Below are 27,269 nucleotides of genomic sequence, written 5' to 3' on the forward strand. Positions count from 1 at the left end.
ATTGGTTTAGGCATGTCCATTAATGAGACAAATCTTGAGAATCCAGAATAGCCTTGACCACATGATCTCATAGCATATACAGCCCTGGTATTAACATCAAAACTTTTTTGTATATTCAATGTTGAGGTGTAAAATTCTCTTGAATAATCACTTACACAGCAGTTAACATAAAGACAAGACGCTAGACCTTTTCTCTTGTTTTCATTTTCAGAGAGAAACAACTTAGATGACATACATACTGGACATATAAGGGTAGAAATTACAGAATTTAGTATTTCTAAATCTATAAAACGGTATCCAGTAACTATATTACTAGATAACTTTGGTCTTGATGACGAAATTTTTTTTATTTTTTTAGCACATATTTCATTAGAATTAATAAAGTTAAAATCAACTGGTTTCTCCATATTTATATTTACATCTGCAACACTTGTAGTAACATTTATGTTCATATCTACAATATTTGATTCCATATTTACATCCATATCAACATTATTTACAACTAACTTTTTTTTTACATTGAAATTTTTTTTCCTTTTATTATTTTTAGTTCTTTGTTTAACTCTGCATGCCTTCGTCATTGTAGAAGATTTATGAGCTTTCCAGTAACTGTTTTTATACTAAAGTTGTTTTGAACAATGGAAAATACAATTCACTTGATAAGATATATTCTTCATATAAAAAAATTGGATTTTGGACAATTTTTAGTTAAGGTAAAAAATAGTGCCGTTGCTATGGCAACGGCACTATTTAAGGAAGTTAAGGAAGCTTAAAATACTAGGGTTCAATAAAATCTATTTTAATGAAGATCTATAGCGAATTTTCAAAAATGGTTTTCAGATTGTGAACCTCTAATAAATTTTGCACAAAACAAGAAAATAAATTTTTTTTTCAAAAATTTCATATTTCTGAGGGGTTTTCCACCTTAACGGTAAACAACATGTTGTTCAACAAGCAATTTGGTTTTTAAAAAAATCACTCAACCGATCACGCTTTGACCGAACTTAACCCATGTAACAAGTGCCTTCAATGATGATTGTTTGACATCAGGAATTTTTATTGATCTGTCCAAAGCTTTTGACATCGTCAACCGTGTCAAAAGCTTTAGACACCGTTGACGTCACCGTCAACATTCTTCTTAAACAACTTGAACATTATGGAGTAAAAAACAAAAAAACAAAAAAATAACTTACTCTGGTTTAAAGAATATTTATCAAGCAGAAAACAGTTTATACAATATGAAACAGGTAAAACTTCCAAAAATATATTGACATAGGAGTTCCTTAAGGCTCGATTTTAGGGCCGCTATTATTTTCACTTAATATAAATAATTTATCTTTTACATCAAACTTATTAAATTTTATTTTATTTGCGGATGACTCCAACCTGTTTTATTCACATAGAGATAGTAAAACGCTTTTTACAGTGGTTAATGAAGAGTTAAACAAAGTAAACGAATGGTTTACGTGTAATAAACTATGGCTTAACTTAACAAAAACTAAGTATATACTATTTCATAAACAAAATAAAACAGAAAATCTTCCCCTAAAATTACCTGATCTGAAAATAAATAAAATAAATATTACAAGACAAACAACTGTAAACTTCTTAGGTGTTATTTTAGATAAAAATTTATCTTGGAAGACTCATATAAGCTCTCTGGAAAAAAAACTTTCGAGAAATATTGCAATGTATAAAGCAAAACCATTCTTAAACATTAGGTCTTTAAAAAATTTATATTTTTCTTTTATAGATTTTATTAGATGGATCATTAAACGTCTATAAAATTAATATATATTTTGTCTTACAATTCATGTATAAAATAAAGCACGAACTATCTCCAACAATGTTTAATCAATATTTTAGTAAAATAAGCCATAAATACCCCACCAGATTTTCCGAAAACAATTTTGTAACTCCAAAATTTAATTTAAAGTTATGTTCTTATTCTATCCAGTATCGGGGACCTTTTTTATGGAAAAGTTTTAAACAGATTGTTCATAATAAAAAACAAACATTTCCGCAGTTCAAAGCTAATTTAAAATATCATTTAGTAAATATGGATTTTAATATTTTAAACATTGCCAGTCTTTTTTAGAAGTTATCAAAATAAATTTATAATGATACATTAACTTAAACAACTTTAACATGTTACTACCAAAAAACTAAAAATAAGAAGAAAATCAACTATTATTATTATGAATATCAATGTCTTTATCGCACTTCTTTAAAAATATTTACTTTTGAATATTTAGTCTTGAAGTTTAAAAAGTTTTATTTTTTTGTTTAATTTAATCTAAACATGCAGTATCTTTTTGTAAATTATCTTATATTTATTTTATTTTTGACACTTGTATATATTTTATGTTGTTGTGGATGGAGTTTTACTCATTTTATTATAAAAACAATAATACAAGGCAATATGTATATATATGTATGTGTATGTGTTTATACACATATATTTATACATATCATATCTTTCTTAACTAAGTTTAGTTTTAATTTTTTTAGTACTTTTTTGTTTCTTAACTTCTTATACTTAAGGTTTTGTAAAGATTTTTTAATATTTTACGGACTTGTAAAATATGATTGTAATGGGGCTCGGTGATAAGCCTAATTGATGCCTTCTTCTTGCTCCAGCCATTTCCTTTTGTTATATTTGTACGTTGTATATAATCTTAACAGCGAAATAAATGAAACAACTACTATAATCACGTGTTTATTTTCCCCATATTTCGCATATTTCAAAAAACGCTGTTGCTCGCGCAACCACAATACTAACGAGACACGCAGAGTTGACATTTTTTTAAATTTGTACAAATAAAACTTTCAAAATCAACCCATAATATTTTCAGCCGTGACTAAAAATAAACCAATCAAACTTTACTACTGTGACTTTAAGATAAAAAAAATTAAAGCAACCGTTGCACTATGTGTTTTGGGGTGGCCAAAATACACAAAAAAGTTGTCTCAGATTTTTGAAAACTAAATTCCTACTGCTTTAAAATACTCAGATTAAGGAAAATACAAAATATTTTTACTCTGGTGATCCCAGAGATAGTGACCATCAAAGTCAAAAATGGTTGCCAAATTTAAGTTTTCAAAAAAAATTATGTTTTTTTTTTTTTTTTGCAGTTTCGTGAATAATTTTTTTTCTTCTGCTAATTTGTTTATATATTAAAGAGTATCAAATTATATACGTCTTAAAATGCTCAAAAAAAAAAATTTTTTTTTTTTTCAATTTTCATTATGTTTTAAGCCGAAAAAAAAAGTTTAAATTATAACTTCCAACTTCCGTGAACTCGCAAAAAATAAAGTATCAAAAGGTATCGACCAAATTATTATTAAATAACGTGGAATTGAGTCTATTTTTAAAAAAATTAATAAATCAGCTGCGACTTTTTGCGACTATGCGAGAAATTTCTCTTTGAAGTTTGTGCTTCCTGGATTATAGCCAGTTTTCAATTTTTTATTTTCCCAAGTGTTAATTGATCAAAAGTCTACATAAGACTTTGTATTCAATAATCAATTGAAAATGTTAGTTTGTTATTGATAATTAACATTTAATTAGGTAATTATTTGCATATGTGTTATTATCTAATCCTTTAAATTAACATTCCATGCTTGAAATTAACATAATTAAAAAAAAAATTAAACAGAACAAAACGTTATATATACAACTTAAATTAAAAGCAATGGATTTTACAACTAAAGATATTATTAGCTGTTTCAAATATTCAACAAAAGAAGAAAATATAAACAATGCTTTACTTTTCATAACCTCTTTTCATAACCTCCTTTGTATAAGTGATGGTAAAAAAGTAAACTTGGTACAAAAGTTAAATGGAGTTGAATCGAATTACGAAAGATTTTGGAGAGATTCATCAAGAAACATTTTTTTTGAAAAGGAACACAAAAAATGGTTAAATCAAAAGTTTGAAATAGACTTTTCGTCATTGGAATTGGCACAAAACATAAAAGGCCAACCAAAAAAAGATTTCGATGATATGAGTAAGAGAAGTAAACGTCAGATAATTGTTAATAATAAAAAAATCTTTCCAGTTATGGAATTTATTATTGATGTTTTCCGAAATTCTTACTATGATGAAGAAATCGTAGCTATTGAAATTTTTGACAAGATCTTCAATATCTATTTTAATTCAAGATTATATTTTTAAGTTGTTATATAACAATTAATATTTGCAAACTTAAAAAATATAAATATATAATAATAATTTGTAAATCTATATTATTTTTGCATAGACAACGGTAGCGTTTGGGTAATTTAGGATAACGAGTAGCATTTGATAATTTTACCCAGCTAGATACCAACGGGTGGGTACTCGTTTACCCGTCGACAGCCCTAGTCCTAGATAATGTAAAATATTTATCATAAACTATGTGCCAATCATCTTTACTTTAACTTTAGACCTAATCCAATGTCATATCAAAAACAAACTATTTCTAATAGAGTCTAGTATAACAAAATATTTTTTGATAATTTGTATAAACCAGGGGTTGGGAATCTTTTAAGACAAAAGAGAAAAAGTTTACAATTTATAAGAGTTTTCCAGTTTTTCAAGGGTTACTAACATCTTGATTTCAACATTATAATTGTATTTGTGCATGGGGCTGGATGGCCGCATTTTAACATCAAAATTTTAGCTTCGAATTTGGCTTGCGTGCAGCAGGCTGCCAACCCCTGGTATAAACATTTAAGTAATATAATGTAGACCATGTACTTACTTAAATTTTTATTTATTTTCACAGCAGACCAACAAAAACTTTGAAAAATTAATAGTGTAACGAATAGACATCTCGTGTTTCTTTACTTGTTTTGTATGTGTGTGGTATTTTTTAAGCACAACACGGTTTAAAAAAATGTAAAAATATTGTTAGCGTCATTAAAATACTGAAGTTTGAGTGAGTGTGTAACACAAGACTACAGACGCTGCCGAATTTTCCTTTTTTTAAGTAATTAAATTTATTAAAAAGAGTAACGTTGTTGACGTCAACTTGTCTTGACGTCCCCCTCTCCCTAATCAAAAAATATTTAGACCCCCTTCCCCGTATTTTATTGACGTAATTAATGGACAGCCTCTATAAGAAATTTCATTTCATATTAGCAAACTATGTCAACCAGGAACTCAGAAAAAGTAGAATAAAATGATAGTTTTGAAAATAATATCTTCATTTTTTGCAAATTTTTTGTTAAAATAAAAAGTTGCCAAAATATACCTAAAACTGTTGCTTTTTTGCAAACTATGAGGGAAACAGGGGTTTTTAACAGAAAATATTTTAACGTTTTAATTTTGAATAAAAACTAATAATATTTTCAAAATCAGCATAAAGTTCTAAATTGTTCAAGCACCCTTTTGACATAGTTCTGAAAATTTTTTGCCAATATTTTTGTGTCCGAGAAGAAACCTCGAGAACTCATTTAAATTCAAAAATCTTTTTTATTTTACTGTTAATACCAATAGAACACCATTTGCGTCTCATGAATGTTTATTTTTAAACTTTACTTTTTTGTTATTTTTAACCACCCCCTCCCCCACATTTTACTATACGCTTTTTAGAGTACCCTCCACCTCCCTAAAAGTACCTACGCTTTTAACCTACCTACCCACCATTTCAAGATATTTTTTTTAATTTATTGTCTTTATTCTTTTATAATTGACCTCTTGCCCCTATCTCATAAACGCTATTAGCAGACCCCGTTTTTCCCATCCGAGCATACGTACTTTATGGACTATCCATAATTTCCGTTTAACTCGAAACAGGGACCAAGGAAAACGGTTCGAATTAAAAGCGAAGTAAAACAAATGTTATTGCTTTCAAGGGACTATAGAAAATGGTTCGAGATAACAAAATTTCGAGTTAACCGGTGTTCGACTTACCGGGAATTAACTCGAATTATTTCACGACAGATCTCGAATTTAATTTATTAATAATAGTAGTAGAAAATAATAACCATGTAAAACCTACAACCTCTTTATCTTCGGGGCCAAACCCGAAGATAAAAAAGTAGGGTTACGTTTAGCAAATTTAAATTTCTGTTAGTCTAAACCAGCGCTGGCCAGAATTTTTGACGTGAGACCCGCATATAAATACCGACGTGTGCCGCAGAGCCGCAATAAATGTTGCTATGCCAACTTTATCTTTAAAAAAATGAATTGGCGAATGTAAATTTGGATTTTTTATACATCTATATTTTGATTTTTTAAAAGGAAATTGTACCTTTATAAATAAACTTAGTATGTACACAATTTATGTTTAGTATTTATTTTTTTTACGATAAAGAAAGTAAAAGCTTTTCTTTAAATGTAAACTTGGCTCCATAAAATTTGATTCCTTTTTATTCACACTAGAAAACCATTTGTAGAAAAAATTGAGAAAGCATCTCTAAATCATAATTTTTTTTGAATTAACACAATTACAACAACCATAAATTTTCTTATAAAAAAATTGTAAGCAAGATAAAAAATGTAAAGATAAAAAGGTTTCTTTGAAAAAAAAAGTTATTTTAATGTATTTGAATTAAACTTGCTTTTATTTGAATTGAACTTGCTTATAACACGTAATAGCATAAGTTACTAAAAACCGCAAAATATCCAATAAATGACTAAACAATAAAAAAAATTTTTTAATGAACTTCAATTAAGTTCAAATTACTTTTATTTATAGCTTTCTATTTACTCACTGACGAGTCCGCATTTTTTGTTTTTTTGATTTTTTTGATAGCTTTCTATTCACTCACTGACGAGTCCGCATTTTTTGATTTTTTTTTTTTTTGTGGAGGCCAAAACTTCACAGCGCTTTTTGAAGCAATTCTTTTGATCGTACAACCCTGAAATTTTACAAATAATCTTTTGCCGACTAACAGTAGCTATATTTGTTACATTTGATTCAATAAGTATTTTAGATTTACGATGCCCCACCTCCCCGTTGGTTAGATCTGGAACTCCGAAAAAAATATCGGAAACCGAGAGGGCATCAAAAAGTGTTAAGTATCAATATAAATTTAATTAAAAATTTTACAAATATTCCACTTGTTAATTTCAGACAAATAAAAATGCGTCCAAAAAAGAACAAATACATCAACCGAGAAGAAGACCCAACCAACATTTAAATTAATAATAAAAAAAAATATGCTCCAAATACTTTTGTTAATTATTATATACAGAATTTAAAATAAATTTTTACTGAATATTAATCATAATCAATAAGTGTAATAATTCAATTTTATCAAGACTAAAAAGTAGAAAATAAAATAAATAAAAAAAACTTTTTAAAAATAGCTTTCTATTCAATCGACTAAAAAGTAGAAAACAACTTTTTTCTGTTTCTGGTACTTGTGGAAATCATGTACTTAGTAATAATCACTTTTGTATAGCCAATACTGGAAAACATTGAAGGCAATTCATGTACGTTAGAGTGTCCCAAAATTATACAAAAAAACACTTTTTTAAAACTCCTCTTGTACACCCAAAATTCCTTGTCTATACTAAGGCAGAAGACAAATACATGCTAAAAAATTACTCTCAGATCATTTTAAGTGCTTACTGTAAAATTCCCAAATCTCTATTTTTTAGCTTTTCAAAATATCAAAATAAAATAAATAACAGTGTGATTATTTTGTCCACTAATATATATTAATATTATCATATAGAGAGCTTTAAATATTTATAAGTTCTTTTTGAGTTACATTCTTTGTTACTTTTTTTCTCTCCTCTCTTGCTATCAATAGTATATTTTGGCGCTGTTCTTCCTTTTGAGAATATTTAAAAAAGTCGTTTATTAAGCCAATGTTTCTTTCAGCGCAGTCATTAGTTACACTAAGTCCTTTAACAAAAACTTCAAAAACACCATATGATTCAGTTTTTGAAAAGTTGGGATGAGAAGAAACCCAATCTTTAACTTGATTTGTGATTCCAAGGCGTAAAAATATAAGCCAGCTATCAGCAGTAACAAGTTCTGAAAGCTTGCTGTTTGGTAAGATTAAAACTGGATTAGGTTTTTCCATATTTATATTTTTTTGCTCTGGAACTGGAAAAGAAATTAACGAATTCAAAATCTGATACTTAACAGACATTTTCAAGTGAGAATCAACGAGTGAAAACACAACTATTGCTGGATAAAGATACCACGAATGTTTATGAAAACTTTTAATCAAAGCATTACCAATATCAGCATTAAATTCATCCTTGATAACATATGCTGCTTTAAAAGCATTAAAATCATTAAGTACAGCGTGTTGAGCGCATCTAGATTTAAGGTACCATGGAGCATAACAAACAGCAACAATAAAGGCACATGTTTCTATTTCTTTTTTATTTTCATCAGGTAAAAAGCTTATAACAGTGGATGTCATCTCTAGTGAAAGAATATACAAAGCATCCGCCATAAATCTTGCTTCGTGACAAACTCCAGGTTGATGAATTTTAAATTCTTTAAGCTTATCAGATTCGACGCCAAGATAAAAAGCCAAATATTTTACAAGGTGATTATAGTCATTTCTTGGAAAAATTTTATTCTCTAATGAATACTTTGCATAATCTTTAGCTGCTAGCGCCAAGATGTGAAGCTTGCTACCTATTTCGAGCTTGTTCCAATCAAATATTTTCAGTTCTGGAACTCTTGAATTCACAGATTCATGAGAAGTTTCCCAGTTTCTTTGAAAAGCCAAGTACATAGATTTACTTGGACCCTTAGATTTAACTTTAGTGATAGCCTGTATTGCATGATTTATATGAAGTTCATATATGTGGTGACGACACATAAACCAAAACAAACATTTATTAAGAATTCTACTTATTATTATTATAGCTCCGTTTAGTCTACCTGTATTACTTGATGTAGTATCAGTACAGACTCCAATTATATTATCCGCTATTTCAAAGTACTCTAAAATGTTTTGAATAACAATGGCTTGATTTTTTCCTTTAGTGCTCTCTACAGGTATAATTCCAAGTAGGCGATCGTCTTTTGTAGTAAATTCAGGACTGGTAACAGATATAGCAACCCTTTCCTTCTTAACAGTAATTTTTAACTTTTCCTCTATTTCTTTTACCAACTTACTGTCAAAGTGCAAGATCAAATTCTTTCCTGCCATTTCTTCGTAATAGCTTGATCTGATGGTGGTACTTAAATTAAAAAGAATTTATTTCTCTTTATAACTACTATTGATTGTTTTAATATCAGGGTGTTAGCCAAAATTAAACATTATACCACGTTTTTGCTGTATTGGGAATATTTATTGTTGTTGTTCAGGAAAATATTGGAAATTTTCAAGAAATTGTCCTAAAAAACTCAAAATAAGAATCAAAAAAAAAAGGTCATTGATTTTTAGGAATTTTGAAACCATTGTGAATTCCCCAATATACACCTTTGGGCTAGCTAACACCCTGAATATAAATATTTTGAATGTAAACAAATCTACCTAAATCTTCAATATACTTGAATCTACTTCTAGCTACTGAGCTTCTAGATATATTTAAGTCATTGACATTTCCGCCTAAAGCTTTAATAACAGCTCCTAGAAACATTGTTTGTGAGCAAATGCTGATTCCGCATCTAACACTAACAGGTGTTGTAGCTAATATAAGATTGTCTCTGTCAAACTCTATTGCAATTTCTGAACAGCCCAACTTAGAGTGTTTTTGACGCTTTAGCTTTGTGTGTGTTGGAAGCTGGGTTTCACCCTTTTCTTGAAAATCTAAATCACTATCACTAGAAACTGAAGATTGGTGAGCAGCAGAACCTAAGTAACGAAAAGCAGTAATTACTTTATAAAGCAAATATAAATTTTAATTAAACCATTATTAAGAATAATTATTTAAAAGTTTTCAATTAAAGTGAAAATTTGAGATATCATTTACCTGATGCCTCAAATTCATCTGAGTTATGAGAGATCACTTCATCCATTTCAAAATCAACTTTTCTATCCAATCCAAAATATTCATTAACTCTACATTTTTCTTCATAAGATCTCATTCTTTCATACCTTTTAATTCTCCTTTCAACTCTTTGCTGCATATCAATGTCATATTTATCACTTATTACACCTCTCCTCATTGTTCTTTGATCTTGAAGAAAAGCCAAATCTTCTATAACTGCATCATTCGATCTTGGCATATCTTTATCTGATTTGATTTTATCTTCTATGTTGTTTTGAGAAATATCAAATAAATTCTCAAGAAATTCTTCAAACCGATTTTCGTGATTTTTTTTGGTAATTGTGTTCCAGGAAAGATAACTTGTATTTCGCATAGAAATGTACAGTTTATTTAGTTTAATAAATTTTTTAACAATTTGTACTTCAGAAATTATATACTTTCCAAAACCAGCATATTTCCATATGTTTACAACTTTTCTAAGGCAACATATCTCCATACTTTCATAACAAAAATCTTTGTCATGGCAAACCATATCCCTACTCCCACTCTTTGTTTTGCAAGAGAAATTTTCTTGAGTAGACTTGAACCTTTTACTTTTTTCTGTAATAACATACTGATAATATCGTAGAACTGTTCCATTTGTTGGTAGTTGATGTATGGGAAAAACAGAAATTGGACTTCTGAGAATGTAAAGTGGTCGACGCGGGTTTAAATTAACATTATAGTTGGATTTTTTTATTTTAGCAGTCTTCTTTCTTTTCGCCATAACATAAATATATTTTAATTTTTTTATAATTAATTTTTATCAATATTTAATTTGTAATAATAAACTACGCAAAATATTCTTTTGTAAAGAGTAACAGTTTGATTCGTTGTTTTTTTATCAGAAAAAAACGATTGGCTTAAGTTTGTTTACCTTATTTAATCAAGATTGCGGCTTTCAAAGTTAGTGTATTCACAAGTCGATATTTTTAATAAAATAAAGTTGGTTTAATCAAAATCAATAATTGCAAACAAAACAACTAATTGTCAAAAAAGTACAAAAATAATACTCAAATAATTATTGTATTAAAAACATATCAGTATATATATATATACATATTGTTTTTAAAAGTTCTTAATATTTAGAACAGTGATCAAAAAAAGTGTGATAATACTAAGTTATTGAGTTGCCACCATATCCTACTACAAAGCTACCAATATTTTTTTAAATGATTACAGATGTTTAAACTATAAAAAACTACAGTTATTAAAATTGTTAAAAGAGTAAGTTTTTATTTAGAAGAAGCGGAAATATTTGAGTTTAAAAAAAATCAGTATATTTAATAAAATCCCTTTATTCAAATTTCTACAGTAAGCACTTGAAGTGATCTTAAAAACCTTTTTTCAATACTAGTGGTCTTCTATAAGTGTATAGACAAAGAATTTGGTGTGCACAACTTTTTTTTTTTTTCCGTATTTTTGGGACACCCTAATGTACGTATGTAAACAAACAAACTCATCGAAGTAAAGGAATAGAAAGTTTGGCGCCTTTAGCTTTATGTACATTTAAAACGAATTTGATTTTGAAAGCATCTGACTTAAAAGGCGCCAAACTTTCTATTCCTTTACTTCGATGAGTTTGTTTGTTTACATACGTACATGAATCGCCTTCAATGTCTTCCAGTATTGGCTTTACAAAAGTGATTATTACTAAGTACATGATTTCCACGAGTACCAGAAACAGAAAAAAGTTATTTTCTACTTTTTAGTCGATTGAATAGAAAGCTATTTTTAAAAAGTTTTTTTTATTTATTTTATTTTCTACTTTTTAGTCGATTGAATAGAAAGCTATTTTTAAAAAGTTTTATTTATTTATTTTCTACAATTGAAAAATATCTTTTCATCATTCAGCAAAATATTAGACATAACAGAGAGAATTCTTTTTATAACATCAATTATTTTTTGTAAAGTTTTGATAATTCTTCTTGTGTAATAACTTGCATAATTTACTATAAATTTACTAGGCACTAAGATTTTTGACACTACTGGTAAGTTTTTTAAAATCTGGTTTCAAGGTTGTAGTTGATATTCTAAGCCACTGTAACAAATGTTCACTGGTTAGATTAGCACGATACTTTGATTTAACAAATTTCATAGTCGAAAATAAAGATTCACATGTATATGTTGAACCAAAAATTAAAACAAGTTTTATACTAATCTTTTTTAGTTGAGTTTACTTAACTTCAGGAACCATTTTCCAAAAATCTAATAAAGTTAATGTTTTATGCAGCATTTGAAGATTTTGATCTTCTTGGAGATCTAGCTATTTCATTCCAAATTGAGATATTTCTTCAAGTATATTTTCTGGTATTGGATAACCATCACCAATAATATCAATTAAAGTAGGGTTTACTAAAAATGCTAAAGATGATTTAAGAGCATACAAATCTTTAAAATCTTTTGAAAGTCTTCGAACAATGCTGTAGTTTTTCCCTGTATGATTCAATCTTATGATCATCATACTGAATCGTAGGATTAGGATTATGAATCATCTTATTCATTTGAGGAAAGTCTTTAAAAATTTTTAAGGTTTCTTCTTCTTTAACATTCCTTCAGAAATAGATCAATTTTTTTTGAAAATTAAATATAGTCTGAGCAAGATCAGATATATTTTTTTTCTTTTCCTTAAAGCGACAAACTCAGATTTTGTAAATGTTGCATTACATAAGTTAAAAATAAAAGATCTTACAAAAAAATTCACACCATCAAAGATTTGAAATGTCTTCTGCTTTTCAAGCAAAAAACATTTAATTGGTTCTAATAGTTCTACAAACCTATAAAGAACATCACTACTTGAAAGCCACCTTAAAGCACAGTAAAACAACAAGTCACTTGGTTTGTCAGCAAGCCAATTTACTAATGAAATTTTTTAACTGCCTGTGATTTTTTGCATTAGATCGGTTATAATTTACAATCTCCAGCACTGATTTAAAAACAATTGGAAAATTAAAATGTTTTGCTGCTAAATGTTCTCGATGAATCACACAATGAACTGGGATAAACTCTAGATACGTAGGATCACTATTTAGTAAAGCCTTTAAGCACAATGTGTTTTCAAACTATTGCTGCTGCACCATCTGTAGCAACACTAGCAAGCTTGTTTTTAGGAGCATTGGCTTTCACCAGAACAGTGTCAAGGGCTTCTTTTAGATCAATTCCACGAGGTGTGTCTTTTAGCTCTACTAAATCTAGCAATTCTTCTTTCACAAGTACACCTGAAGTTACATATCTAACAAATACTGCCATTTAAGGTTTACCTTGAATATCTGTTGATTCATCCAATGCTAAATTGAAGGCTTTACAATTTTTTAAGCCATTTAACAAATGCTGTTCAACTTTGACACTAATCTCAGATATTCTTCTTTCAGTTGTATGTCGAGAAACAGAAATATTTGAAATCAACCTTTGAATTTTGCTATTATTAGGATCTAAAACTGAGATCACATCAAAAAGATTTTGCTTTACAAACTCTCCATTGGTGTAAGGATGCTTACTTTTTGCAATGTTCCAAGTAATAATAAAACTTGCTTCTGTTGTAATATTTGATTCTTTGCTGGAAGATGAAATATTCATTTTTGAATTTAAAATATTGTTTTAAGCAACTCGATTTTATTTTTTCTATGACATGAATTTAATATTACTACTCTTCAATATAGTATTTAATATAGTATTCTTCAGAAAAACGCATGCTTTGTTTCATAGTGACGTTTAACATTACATGTCTTATTATGAGCAAGTTCAGTATTGCAAATTAAACACGTAGGTTTATTTTCTTTTTCAATAAATGCGTATTTTTCTGTCCAACCACCATGAAATAATCTGTTCTCATCTTCAATTTTTCTTTCCTTACTTTTATTGTGAAGTACATTATTGCCACCTTTAACTATATCCATTTTTCAAACAATGTCTTCCGCCTATATTTTATTAAAAGTTTTTATTAGTCAATAAAACTTTCGAAAAGAGCCGTATGGGGCTCGAGAACCGCAATGACGTTCTAAGAGCCGCATGCGACTCGCAAGCCGCTATTTGACCATCCCTGGTCTAAACCATAACAAAATTTCATGAAACCTTCAAAGAATAAAATATCGCTGAATACTCATCGTTAAAATATTCGGAAACATCGTCATAATCTTTTATAAGCTTTGCGCTGGCAATAGAGATTTAAATCATAGAATTTATATGATTATTTTACAAATATTTTTATTTTCCATTAAAAAATAAACATCGAATAAAAACGCTTGACTCCGCAACAGTGAATGATTTTTTAATTAGCTCATAATCTAAAATGGACGCATCATAAAAAAACTTAAATAGTATAAAATATTATAGTTTATAGGAATTGAAGCAAGGTTTCGCCGTAAAAGCAAGATTAATGTGTGCGAAATTGTATTTTCTATAAAGAAAAAATAAAGATAAGAATTTATGTTACGCTGTTAATCTTAGCAAAAATAAATTTTCGACTCGAGTTCCTGCTTACTTGAGAGCGGGTGTGAGCTAGTATTTTTTACAAAAAACCTAACGTAGGAAAATACGCAAATTTAGCTTCAATAAAAACATAAAATTATTCATCTTTGTATGAGGATAATTCATATAAATTCTCTACACTAAACACTTTATTAAACTTAATATATGCACAAATTTAAAAAATGTGAATAAAAATATTCAAATAAAAGTAATAAATTCCAAAAAGAAACAAAAATCTCCAAACAAAATTATAACTAAAATTATTCAAATTTCTAAAAACATGAAAATCGTCAATATCTACAAACTAAATATTTTGTATAAATATTAAACAAATAAAACATTGAAATAAAAAAAGGAATTAAAAATTATTAAAAATCAGATAAAAAAATTAAAAAAAAAAGAGAAGAAAATTACGTCAATTTGTATTACGAGATTACATAAATGTATAGTCGATGCATTGCATAATAACAAAGAGGAAAGTTTTTTTTGACTATTTTCACCCCAACAAAAAGAAAATTAAATTTTATTTGCATAATATTTTTGGCAAAAGAAAAATTATATATTCAGTTCGAAAAATACAAAAATGCTAACCTAATTGTCTATGTAAATGCTAACCTAACCAGAAAATTTAATTTTAAAATATAACCATTAAAATGCTTTAAAAGTGCTAATCATGCGTTTCAGAATCGGTAACAAGAGAAGGAAGATTAGGAACTTTAGTTAGCACGTTGTTAAACCACTCTTTGATATTATTGTTTTTTTCATAGCTTATGATAAAGGGATTACGCTAAAAAAAAGAGTGACATACAGAGATCCTTCAAAAAACATACAAAATATATAACTTGTAAACATAAAAGTAAATACTTCAACAAAAAGCTTTGTTATCAATAGCATAATAATAATTTTATCACTTTGTTACCCTTAACGAACCTTCAAAATCAAAAACTAATACATATAAAGAGTTTGCTGAAACACTTCTAAATTAATTTAAGATAACCTTGCTATAACTTTAAGAACAACGTTAAATGCTTTTTGAGCTCGACACAAATACATCTAAATACACGACACACATGCTCACACACGACACAATACGATATACATGGCTGTTCACATTTTCACGCTTGAAATTAAACTTCACTTTCTTAACTAACACATTTATACTCATATTTATATGATATTTTTAAAAACATCTTTATGACATCATTTATTATACTTCTTCTCCATCTACTCCCTTATTAACTTTCACAATTTTTACGATAAAATCATACGGTAAAAAAATAGAGTTCTACCATTTTGAATACACCAACACAAAAATATGATCATTAGATCTTTCCACATTCCAAAAGAGTCCCATTGTTTTTTTCCCTATATTGTGGAATATCTACTGAAACAGTATACTTGTTTGTAGTTCAACAATAAATGCATGGTTTTTCCTTTTTTTCCTGGAAACAAATACTAACAACAGTTATACTTTGTGCCTCTAGATTTGGACTTTAGTCTTTTTGGTTGATGATTTGTAATTTTTTCTTTATTTACTATTAAAAATTCATCAACTCATATATTTTGTGTGTGTATAGTAGCATTCAAGTTTTGAAAAAACTGCAAACAATATTAGAACAAAGAAATATGTATAATATTTATGAAAAATATAAAAAAAAAATGTTATTACAAAAATAACGTTTAATATGATGGTGACTTTAGGAAATATAAGACGTTTTCTAAATACATCCAAAACAGAACCAAAAATATAGATTTTCTCTAATAAAACCTATATACATATATAAGAACTTAGCCTATCCACAACCTGTCAGAGAGCAGCCTTAACCTGTCAGTTCAGACAAAGAATAAAATTTATTTTTAATATTCTAGTAGAATAGTATTGTTATTTCAATAAACTCTAAACGCTTTTCTAGTAAATCCATTTATATGCATGCATACATAAATACATTCATGCATGTATGTATGCATACATGATTGCATGTATATATGTATGTATCTATGTATGTATGTATTGAAATGTTTTTCTCTGAACATTCTATATTGTTCCATTTACTGAAAAACTGATCTACAAAAATTTTTAAAGCATTCAGATATAACATTTAGGTGGTCTATAACGTAACAACAACAAAAAAGCTTACAAATTCCTTTGGTACCCTTTGCATTCTTTAACCTCTCACTCACACCCCTCTAAAATTTTTCAGTTGCATGCCACTTATTGTGAATGAGGGAAGGTGCTATTGCCACAAAACATTTTGTAACTCCAAATTCATTTTTAAACAAGCTTCATTTTATTAATAAATTTTAACATCCAACAAGGCTGCAAGCCACCTTTGTTGGGAGTTAACAGAAAGCAAAAAAGAGACTTGAAAAACAAGTATGGCAAGGATATTGACAGAAGACAAAAAACTGTAAATGTATGAGCTAGAAAAACATGAAAATGAGAGAGAATTCCAAAGAACTAAGGTTCTCGGAAAAAAACTAGACGAAAGTTTTTTGAGCATAAAAGAACAGTTACATTAAAAAGTTGCAATTTAATTGAACAAGTAACACAAACTTGAGGTTGATGGAAAAAGTGATAATAGCCTGAACAGTATGCAAACTGAACTTAGTTTCAAAGAGGTTTCGTTTTTCAAGGCTTGATATACTGTTTCGTTATTAACCTATAAGCTAATGAAATAAAACTACTTTAAATTGTTGCAGTTATGATAACCTCTATATTTCTGTAAAATCTCTGCATGTACATGGTTTTGCATGACAAGCTTAAACTTGGAAAGTTTTTTTAAGAGTTTCTAAGAGCTTGACATTTTGAATTGTAAACTGTCAGAACTCCATCTGAACTTAAGTAAAGAGATATATTTATTATTAAAGAAGAACACTTTGCCATTTGTAACCCTTTTTTTCAATAATTTTCTTCATTATCTAATAATATCCTTTTTTTACTCTTACTTTAGTTTCCACACACTGTTGATATGTTATATATTCATGTTGATATTATTTCATATGAGAGACATATTTAACACACAATGTCTCAGTTAAATGTTTAAATTTATTGCACATATCAAAGACTAATTAAGACTTTGATTTATTATTAAAAAGTTTTCAGTAAAACAAAACTAATTTTTCAAACATGAATAATGTTACCAGTTATGTCTAAAGAACTTTTCATTTGCAAGTTTTCATCAAAATAAATGTCAAAAATCATTCAACGAAATTGTCTTCTGGGTAATTGCCTTTGGTAATTTGATCAACTTTATTTAAATAATATTTATTTTAATAAGGTTTCAAGATTAATAATTAGCCAGTTATTACAATCTAAAAACTGAGGTGTTTCTTGAAGTATTGCCCAATAAATCATTAGATTTTTATGAAATGAGTAGTTCATTACTTGCTCTAGTTTGCAATAAAGTTTTACAAATATTTTTGAGTCAAATCCTTTTCATGCCAAAGGTTAAAGCAAACTTTGATGAACATAGCCATTGAGACCTTTGATAAACATAGTTGCGGAGGTCATGGTTGTATTTTTATAAGCAAGATATCTTTCAACTCTCATTAAAATTATTTTTATCTTTTTCTGCTTTTTTTTCCCCTCCTTTTTCTGTGTATACTGTCATTATTTGATCACAATATTTTCAAACAAAGCAATATTTTTAAGTTATGCCATATTTTTAAATTATGCAATACTTTTAAGTTACGCAACATTTTTAAATTATGCATTATTTTAAAACTATGCAATATTTTTATATTATGCATTATTTTTAAATTATGCAATATTTTTAAATTATGCAATATTTTTAAATTATGCATTTTTACAAAATAATTCCATCGGGAAATAATTCACAAAAGTTGCTACAAAGAACAATAGATAAATTTCTGTTACTTATATTTCTAAATAATTTTGAAGCATTAAGCAACAATTCAAATTTGAAATTTTTTTTTTCAACACTTGCAATTACACAATTACATGTGAAATTAAAAAACTTTGCACCAACTTAACCTTTTTCCAAACAAAAGTGCTGCATATGTACATACATATACACATACATACGTAAAAATGTATTTGTATGCATGTGTTTAAAGTATATATCTGTGGAAATAAATTTCATATTTAACACTAAATAAAAACATTGATCAAAAACATACCAGTAGCTCGTTATATTTTGGACGCAACTTGAAATCTTTTGCCATACTAATAAAAGATTTTCAAACATTATTTATTAAGTCTTTAAATTGTACAACATAAAATTATAAAAAATATTTAAATTTAAATTAAAAATCTTGATAATCTTTTATAAAAATAATACAAAAATTTAACAAGACAACAATAAGCAGATGTATGAGCTAACCAGCTATTGATACAATCAAGACAATTCTTAGAAAAAATCTGATGTTCTGTATTAACCAATTTTGGAGGGTCGCCATCAATCACTTGTGACAACTGATCAAAGATTGTTGTCCATTTTGGGTAAGGAAACTTTCCAATAGCAATTTCAATCTACAAATAATTTATAATAAATTTACTGAGAATTACTAAAATTAAAAGAAATTAAAAAATTAAAAAAACACCTTTAATTAAAAAAGCAATAATTTGCAATCAAATCAATTTATTACAACTTAATATTGTAAAATTAAAGAAGAGAAAGAGTAATTGAATTGGTCATTTAAAAAACAACCAAAGCCATTTTTTACATTTTCAAGATCATTACAGGTAAATATATTGTTTGCTGTAACAACAACATAAGTCAGCAATAGGGTTTTTTACAACCTCATTTCCCTGTATCATATTTTGATGAGCTTTCATTAAAGATTAGATAAAACCTTACTTTCAACATGATTTAATAAAAAAATGTCACGCACAAAATAATTTGAAATTTTTTATCTATTAGTTTTTTTGCCTATATTTTGAGGTCTCTTCAAGCAAATACAAAGTTGAACACAAGTTTTAGTGTCACATATATATGCAACATTTTATGTAGTCATCAAACACACAAGGAAATCAATTATTACAATGATGTCATTGAACAGGATGAATCTTAGGGGGAAGTTGTCCTTGTTGTAGCAGGAGTCAAATAGGTCTAGCAAAACTTTGATTGCACGTTTATGCTCACACCACTGGTTACTTCGGTCAATGTTGATTGGAGATTCATATGTTTTCTAGTGGTTTTACAAGCATCTGAAACCTTTTGAAGCATCTGAAACCTTTTGGATAGTCATTCAGCACTGCAGATATTTCATTGAAATCTTCAAAGTGGAACAATTGAATGTAAAACCAATGGTCAGCCAAGAAACTGTTTCTTCACTTGAGCAGCTCTTATGAATATAGCTTTTTTATATTGCTGACTGGCATGGGGTTGGGATTTCAATGCCCTCACCAGAAAGCTGGCAACACACCTTTGCTTCTCCGTGGAAAGACAGCTTCAAGATTGTAAAAAGGCGTCTTGAAATGCGTATTGGGTTATGCTTCCTTTTGCTCATTGATGCAGCAATCTCATCATCCCAAGAAGTATTTTTGCTGTTTTCAGATGAGTAAAGCACATGCTACTTTCAAACCAACCAGGTGGCGCTGAGCTGGTAACTATGGACAATATCACTTTGAGTACCTTCTTTCGCTTGGATAGAATGATGGTCTAGCAGGTTTGCCAGTCAAGTAACCAACCTGGCCTTTGCTCTCAATTTGTAGTTTATACAGGTTCTCATCCTTTTTGCACAAACATTTGCTTTTAATCTTAATGATGTCAAACAGTTTATTTAATGCATTAAAGTTTTGTTTCTTTCTGCAGCGTTCATAGTCTTTCAAAGGTTTTGCTAATTTTACACAAACGACTTGATCAGATACATGTGGAATGTTTGCTCCATATGGCTTTAAACTCAGCAACATTTACACTGATTCTCTCTTTCCATTCTTTGGTGGTGATTTCACATTTGGTGGTGAAATTTGTCAAAGCGTCAAATGACTTGGTTTATCTGGGGCATGTGACTCCTTACACTAAAGAATGCCTCATGAATTTCCACTTTGCATCATCTTGATGGCGCTTCAAACTGGATTAAGTTCTTTGTCCAAGTTCCTTGTTCTTCTTGATGTTAAAAGAGCTTTTTTTAAACAGCATGTTATATTCTACTTAGCAACTGAAATAGAAAAGGCCTAAACATAAATGTTAAAAACTGTTACTGAGTTTTTATATTTTATTTTAAAACAAGCAATTCAAAATTATAGAAAATAAAAAACATATATAAAAAACTGCATGCAGTTATATGTTTGTATATAAAGCACAAATATCAATGTAACTCATTGAATAATACAAAATCTCTTTTAATTAGGCAATAACAGTGTTGACACAAAATTAAGCTAATTTAAACTTAACTATCTGCTTTGAACACCTCACTTAAATATCAGTTTATACCACACTGCAAAACAGCTAAAGAAAGTTTTAAAACTCTACAGGAGCTTCTCGAGCGCAGAGTTTTACTATATTCTAAAAATTTCCAAACAATTTTCTCAAGGTATATTGTTGAAATCTTTAAGGGGGGTTTGTTTTTGTAAAATGAAGAAGTTTAGAGTAAAAAATAAATGTTTGATTTTTATAACAAAATTTGTGTAAAACAAAGACAACTCAGTACAAAAAGGGGGTTTGATCGCACCCAACGACTCCCTCACAAGCTCTATAATAATATGCAGTATATAAATTATACAGTTTAATGATTTGTACAAGTTAATGGCTTAAATATTGTGGAATGAAAATATATTACGCTAAAATGGCCTATATTACATTTCAAATTGGATTGTGCGTGACCTTTTTCAATATTTAATTGGAATAAAGGTCATTTTAGTCATTAATAGGCAAAAATTCATCCATTTGTGCTACAGGAAATGATTTTTGAGAAAAAAAGTTAAAAAGTCATCACCCTAGTCAGCAATATCTTATAGTTTTATGCAGTAGTGTCATATTAAATTTCTTTCAAGAAACACATAAGTGTGACTTACATTGTGTATTTTTATATTTTGTTCATTTACCAAAAATCAGCATTTTTGTTTTTTAAATAACCAATTCAATTATATGAATCAGAATAATGAATTTTATATAAAATACAAAAAATTTTATTTTATTTTTTTATATAAAATATTTTTAAAATTTTAAATAAAAATTTATTTAGAATTTTAAATTAAAATGTATACTGCATATATGATAACAGAGTAAATATGGTGATGTCTGTGTTTAAAGAAAAAAAATACATAGCTAACACCTGCAAAAAAAGAAAAAATCAAGGTTAGTTGACAAAAGATAGGAAGTGCATAGATAACAAACCTTCTCAGATTCAATTTCAGATTATTGAGTCTAAGTATCGACCAATCAGTCTTCTTCTTATTATCATCTTTGAACTTTTAATTAACAAACTTAGCCTTAATAATGTACTTGGAGAAATTACGCCAATGAACAGAAGAAATATTTCAATACAGATTTTTATCCTCTTAATCTATTTCTGACTTGTAAACCATTATAATAGAAAGAATCTACCATGCAATAAGTGGAAGCAGTGAGGCAAGCAAGTATGGCTCTTGATATACCAAAAATTTCAATTAAATCTAGCATGCTCTTCACTATAAGCTCACTTCTTATGGTGTATCTTATTATTAAAATTAAAGTTATTAGAATTTCTAATTCTAATAACTTTAATTTTAATAATAATTTTTTTTCTAATCAGAGTTTTACAGCTGTCCTTAATGAACAACACTCTCTAATTTCTAATTACCTCTAGGGTACCATGGTTCTGTATTGTTTTGCATCTATTTTAACAACCTCTTTAATATTCTTTTTTTCTGATATACTCTGAAATTTCTGAAGCAGCTCTATTTGCTGACAAGAGACAACTATTTACTCCAGTCTTAACAAAAAGGCATCTCTTTTTGATTGCTTAGAACAGAAAGCTAATCTTAAATGTGACTTTTCCCCTGTGACAGCTTGAAGCAGTTAGTGAATTTTAACAAAGCTCAATGGCAACACTCTTACTATATTACTTTAAAAATATAAAGCGAATAGTAATATTATAAATATAACAGTAAATAGTCACTCACTAATGACATTCCAAGAGACCAAACATCTGAGCGAACATCATAACCACTTCTTGCTTGTGATGGGTCAATTCTTTCAGGCTGTAGATTTATTTTTATAAATTTTAAATCATAACATTACAATAACACAATACTAAAAACTAATAAGTAGAAAAAATATTTTTCACTTACAGCCATATATGGCTGACACCCTGCATCTCTTGTTCTTGCAATTGAATCAACAAGTTGACCACTAATACCGAAATCACAAAGCTTAATTTGGCCTTCTTTATCAACCAATATATTTGAAGGTTTTACATCTGAGCATAAAATAATTTTTAACAGAACTTTTAAAAAATTTAAATTACATAAAACTTTATAAATTAAAAAAATATATAAATTAAAAAAATATTTTAAATAAAATTTTGATATAAATTGAAGTTAAATAAGAAAATTTATAACAAAATTTACAGCAATATAGTAAAATATACATATATATAGCAGCAATAGAGTAAAACATACATATATATAACAGCAATAAAGTAAAATATACATATATATAACAGCAATAGAATAAAATATACATATATATAACAGCAATAGAGTAAAATTATCACCAGCACTAACACAAATATAAAAAAAAAAAAATTCATAGTTACCTGTTTTTGTACCTGGCAAATCAAATTACATTTATTGTTATTATTTATTTATTATTTGTTATTACATTTATTGTTATTATTTAGATCCTAATACTACATTTAATACTGCTTACTTTTGACATTTTTTGTTAATGTTTAAATCCAATAAAAAAGTAGCAGAAATGATAAATACCAAACTTTCTGAAGTACTTACTGTATTTTATTATTTGCAATGTCCACTTATAACAAAAAATAAATTTTAATCTGAAAAGCTCAGAATGTTGTTGAAAATTCTTTTATACTTTATACTTTAGGCTTTTTACTGGTATTGTTTACTCAACAAATTAAGTTGGTCATTTAATTCAAAAAATACATTTGAATGTCATTATTTAGAAAAGCCAGATCGGTTTTACATTTTTGAAGGACAATTTTCAAAATACTACTAGCTAAACTGCTACAATACACATTATTTGAATATGTATTTGGTATCTGTTTAAAATAAATACACATTATTTGAATATGTATTTGGTATCTGTTTAAAATAAATACACATTATTTGAATATGTATTTGGTATCTGAATATCTTGAATATGTATTTGGTATCTGTTTAAAATAAATAATAATAGATAGCTACTGGCTTACATATTAGTCATGCTTTCTAGATTATTGTAAATAGCAGACTACTAATTTTGTAGATTGTGCTTTATTTGCTTATTCGTTTCAGGAGACAAAAACCATTTATTTTCATTTTTGTTTTAATGTTCTACTTTAATCGGATATTTGCTTTATAAAAAAAATTGATTTGAAAATCAATTTAGTATACAGTAAATAACCAAGTTAAGATAGTTACCAAGTTTACCCCACCTATTTGTTGCACCAGTATGGTGTTTTTGGAACTGTTTAACAATACATGATATAATATTTCCGATTGCCAACTGCTAAGACCTCTCTCTGTTTGTTTGAATGAACCTAAAGCTATAGATTTGTTTGCTGTCCTTGTTTCAGAGATGTTTCCAGAAACTTGTCACAAAATTTGTTAATCATCTTGCATCAAATATAACATTGCATAAAAGATTTGTGTTTTATTTATACTTTTAAATTGGTTTTTTTAAAAGTTTGAAAAGTTAAAACAATTAGTTGAAATCAATAGTGCATTTGATTAGCACAAGATTTGGCTTGGCTTAACAAGGTTTGTTATTTTTGAGTTATAGAAGTGTAACACTAAAGCAAAGTAGATGCTTCATTTGTTCATCCATTTGAGGAGAAAATCATTTTTAGAAACCTGAATTTAAAATAAATCTTATGATAGTAGAAATGTTAAAATATAAGTCAGTTATGTTTCAAAATCTACAGAGAAAGTGTCAAAAGCTATAAAGAAAAGGTTAAAAGCTACAGAGAAAGTGTCAAAAGCTATTAGATATATAGGTATGACATGTCGTAAAAGAAATGTTTAAACTGCTTAAAGTTAATTAAACTGCTTAAGTTAAACATTACTAAATGTTGTTTAAAAGTCTTTTTTATTCAGAAACATTAGAAGACCTGCCTGTGTAACTAACTAAAGTGACTAAGTGTGTAACTAAGTGTGTAAGTAAGTGTGTAACTAAGTGTGTAAGTAAGTGTGTAACTAAGTTTTAACTAAAGTGAGCACTCAAACCGCTACTAAAACACCACAAAATTTTTAAACTGTATTTTTTCTGCTTTAATAAATTGTCTTTATAATTTTTTCTGGTGCGAACAGGCAACAGTTCACAAAGTGTTTTTTTGGTGCAAACAAACCATTTGAAAAGTGAATACAAAAAAGATTTTTATAGAAATACTTAAAAACTATTTGCAATGATATCGAAACTTAAACTTTCACAGTGATTACAATCAAGAAACTTTCACAGTTTTTTTCTCAAAACCTCAAAATTTGTCAAAAATCTTATCATGAAAAATAAAATAAAATTGCATTATAGGTAAATAATAAAAAAATTAAAAAAAAATTCATAACACAATAAACAAACCTCTATGTATGATTTCTAAATTTGTTTTCAAATAATCTAATGCCTTTATGACCTGAAAAAATCAAATCACTTAAATTTAATATCTAAAATTAAATATAATAAATATTTTAGATATTTATAATAACCTAATATTGAAATGTTTAGATGAAAGACAAGTAAAATATTTTTTAACTAAATACGAAATACTGATGTTGATGCATTAAAATTAAATTTGACTTTTTTAGACCTTAAAAATAAAACCATAACTTTTGATGAACAAAAATAAATTACAATAATGATAAATTCTTGAGTTATTGGGAGTAATCCTGTAAAAAACTTCTGTGACACAAACTTTATTGTTTTATTTTTAAAAAATATGATCTGTTTGTTATTTCAATTAAATTCAGCTCAGTTTTAAAGGAGAACACCGCATGATTAACCTTTTTTGTTTTAGTTGTAGAATTTAATTTTACAAATTAGTTTTTGGTATGAAGAGTACCAATATTAAATAAATATTAACTTTCTATTCAGTTGTTTGTTGCCTAATTTACTGAGCTACTTTGTATAAATTAGTAATTATTCAGTAATTTAAACAGACTTAAGTAATAGCTCCTATAAGGTACTATTAACTATTGCATTGTTGAGTGGAGTAATCTTTTTTAAAAACATTAGGTCATTTTGAATCATTATGGATTAAATATACTTTATCTTTACAATTATAACTATTTTCTATATTTGGGCATCCACAGCTGCAACTTTTGGTCTCGAATATTTTTGTATAATAAAGAAGCATTAAATTTTTTTAAATTAAATTCTTTTTTAAATATATTCTCTGTTTTATCAGTTTTTAGTAAAATAAGAAGAAAGACTTTAAGCGAATTTCCTTTAAACAACTCTTGTTATAAAATAAAGAGTGTTGACAAATTGCAAGCCAAAATGTATGTTAAATACTCTGACTGTTAGGGCTAATCTGACCATTAGGGCTAATCTTAACTGAACTTGATCGTTTAAAGAGTGTGGACTTTATTTGATTTGCTTGAAGATTTTTCTGCTTGTTTAAAGAGTTTTTTAAATCAATTTTATGTTTCTTGATTTATGGTCAATAAAACCAACCCAAATTTTTTGTTTAACAAGCAATAAAAGTTCAAATGAAAATCAAGATTGCTTATTCTATATAGATAAGTTTACTTTGGTGTTATATTTTCTTAACTTTTTTTATTGCTGTGGGATTAGACCATTATATATTTGACAAAACATACTTAAAAAACTTAATCTTAAATAATACTTTAGAATTAAATAATAGACAGACTGTACATATACATACAGAATATTTAGAGTTAATGGAGGCCTGATTATCAACTACTATTGACATGTGTAAGAATTAATTTTTTATTGTGCTGTAATTTTTCAAAACTTATTTTATAAGAATTACATTACATTTACAGATAAATATAGCATTTACAGAGTAAATGTTATATTTATCACATATAAAACGTAATAAATGATAAAAACAATAAAAGTAAAGATTCAAATTAACATTCTTTTAATGCAAACTTTATAATTTTCTTAATAAAAACCTTTCTAAAATTCACAACATTTTGTTTTAATGTGGATACTGACAAGAGATTTGAAAAGTCTCGAGTTTAAACTTATTAATTTTAAAACTTTGAAACAACATTTTAGAAAAGAAAAAACTGAACTCAACTTTAAGGTAGGAATAAAATGCTTTTTGGTAATTTGCAAAAATGGTTTTTAATAATCAAATATCAACTACTAATATAGATCTACTATGACCCATTTCACAGGTTTCAATACTAAAAAATATTACAATAAAAGAAGATTATACTGTACAAGTTCCGTAACAAATTGGCTTTTACACTGAAAAAGAAATAGATTAATAGGCTTTTTTTAACTTAATTCTTTTACACAAGTGGTGAAAAAGGAATAAGTTTAAAAGTATACTTCATATCTAATAAATCCACATAAAGAAAGGCTCAAAGGTATTGATAACTAAAATTAAAATTGATAAAAAATATATACTTCAGTCTTAACAAAATGTTGTCATATTTTCACTATCATTTAAAACCAGCATGTACCTAGGGCTCAAACCAATATAATTGAATATAAACTAATTAAAACTACTTTGAAACTAAACTAATCTCAGATATAATAAATATTGTGAAACTAGTTTAGTTTCAAT

The 27,269-nt window shown here is 27.4% G+C and overlaps 2 protein-coding genes across 4 annotated transcripts in view; both read right to left on the reverse strand.

Moving 5' to 3' along the window:
* Window positions 1-7,011: 7,011 nt before the first annotated feature.
* On the reverse strand, window positions 7,012-10,749 carry LOC136084016 (uncharacterized). 2 transcript variants are annotated; one of them, XM_065804026.1, is made up of 3 exons: window positions 9,882-10,749; window positions 9,443-9,763; window positions 7,012-9,146 (listed from the first exon to the last, which is right to left on the reverse strand). In XM_065804026.1, exons 1-3 carry the CDS (start codon window positions 10,663-10,665, stop codon window positions 9,097-9,099), a joined length of 1,155 nt encoding a protein of 384 aa, XP_065660098.1. In that variant the 5' UTR covers window positions 10,666-10,749; the 3' UTR covers window positions 7,012-9,096. The 2 variants fall into 2 exon arrangements, with proteins under 2 accessions (XP_065660098.1, XP_065660097.1); XM_065804025.1 differs by lacking the exon at window positions 9,882-10,749 and having other exon boundaries at window positions 7,538-9,146; window positions 9,443-9,579.
* Window positions 10,750-14,511: 3,762 nt separating this feature from the next.
* The window catches only part of LOC100200909 (dual specificity mitogen-activated protein kinase kinase 4), a 48,003-nt gene continuing 35,245 nt past the window's right edge, over window positions 14,512-27,269 (reverse strand). For both annotated transcript variants that reach the window (XM_065804027.1, XM_065804028.1), the window contains exons 8-13: window positions 25,091-25,142; window positions 22,642-22,769; window positions 22,474-22,551; window positions 18,749-18,897; window positions 18,546-18,591; window positions 14,512-15,192 (exon numbers count right to left, since the gene is read on the reverse strand). In XM_065804027.1, the coding sequence (XP_065660099.1) occupies window positions 15,073-15,192; window positions 18,546-18,591; window positions 18,749-18,897; window positions 22,474-22,551; window positions 22,642-22,769; window positions 25,091-25,142 (573 nt within the window). In that variant the 3' untranslated portion in view covers window positions 14,512-15,072. The remainder of the gene's footprint in view (window positions 15,193-18,545; window positions 18,592-18,748; window positions 18,898-22,473; window positions 22,552-22,641; window positions 22,770-25,090; window positions 25,143-27,269) is intronic.

The sequence above is a fragment of the Hydra vulgaris genome, chromosome 08, assembly GCF_038396675.1.
Source record: "Hydra vulgaris chromosome 08, alternate assembly HydraT2T_AEP".
NCBI classification, from domain to species: Eukaryota; Metazoa; Cnidaria; class Hydrozoa; order Anthoathecata; family Hydridae; genus Hydra; species Hydra vulgaris.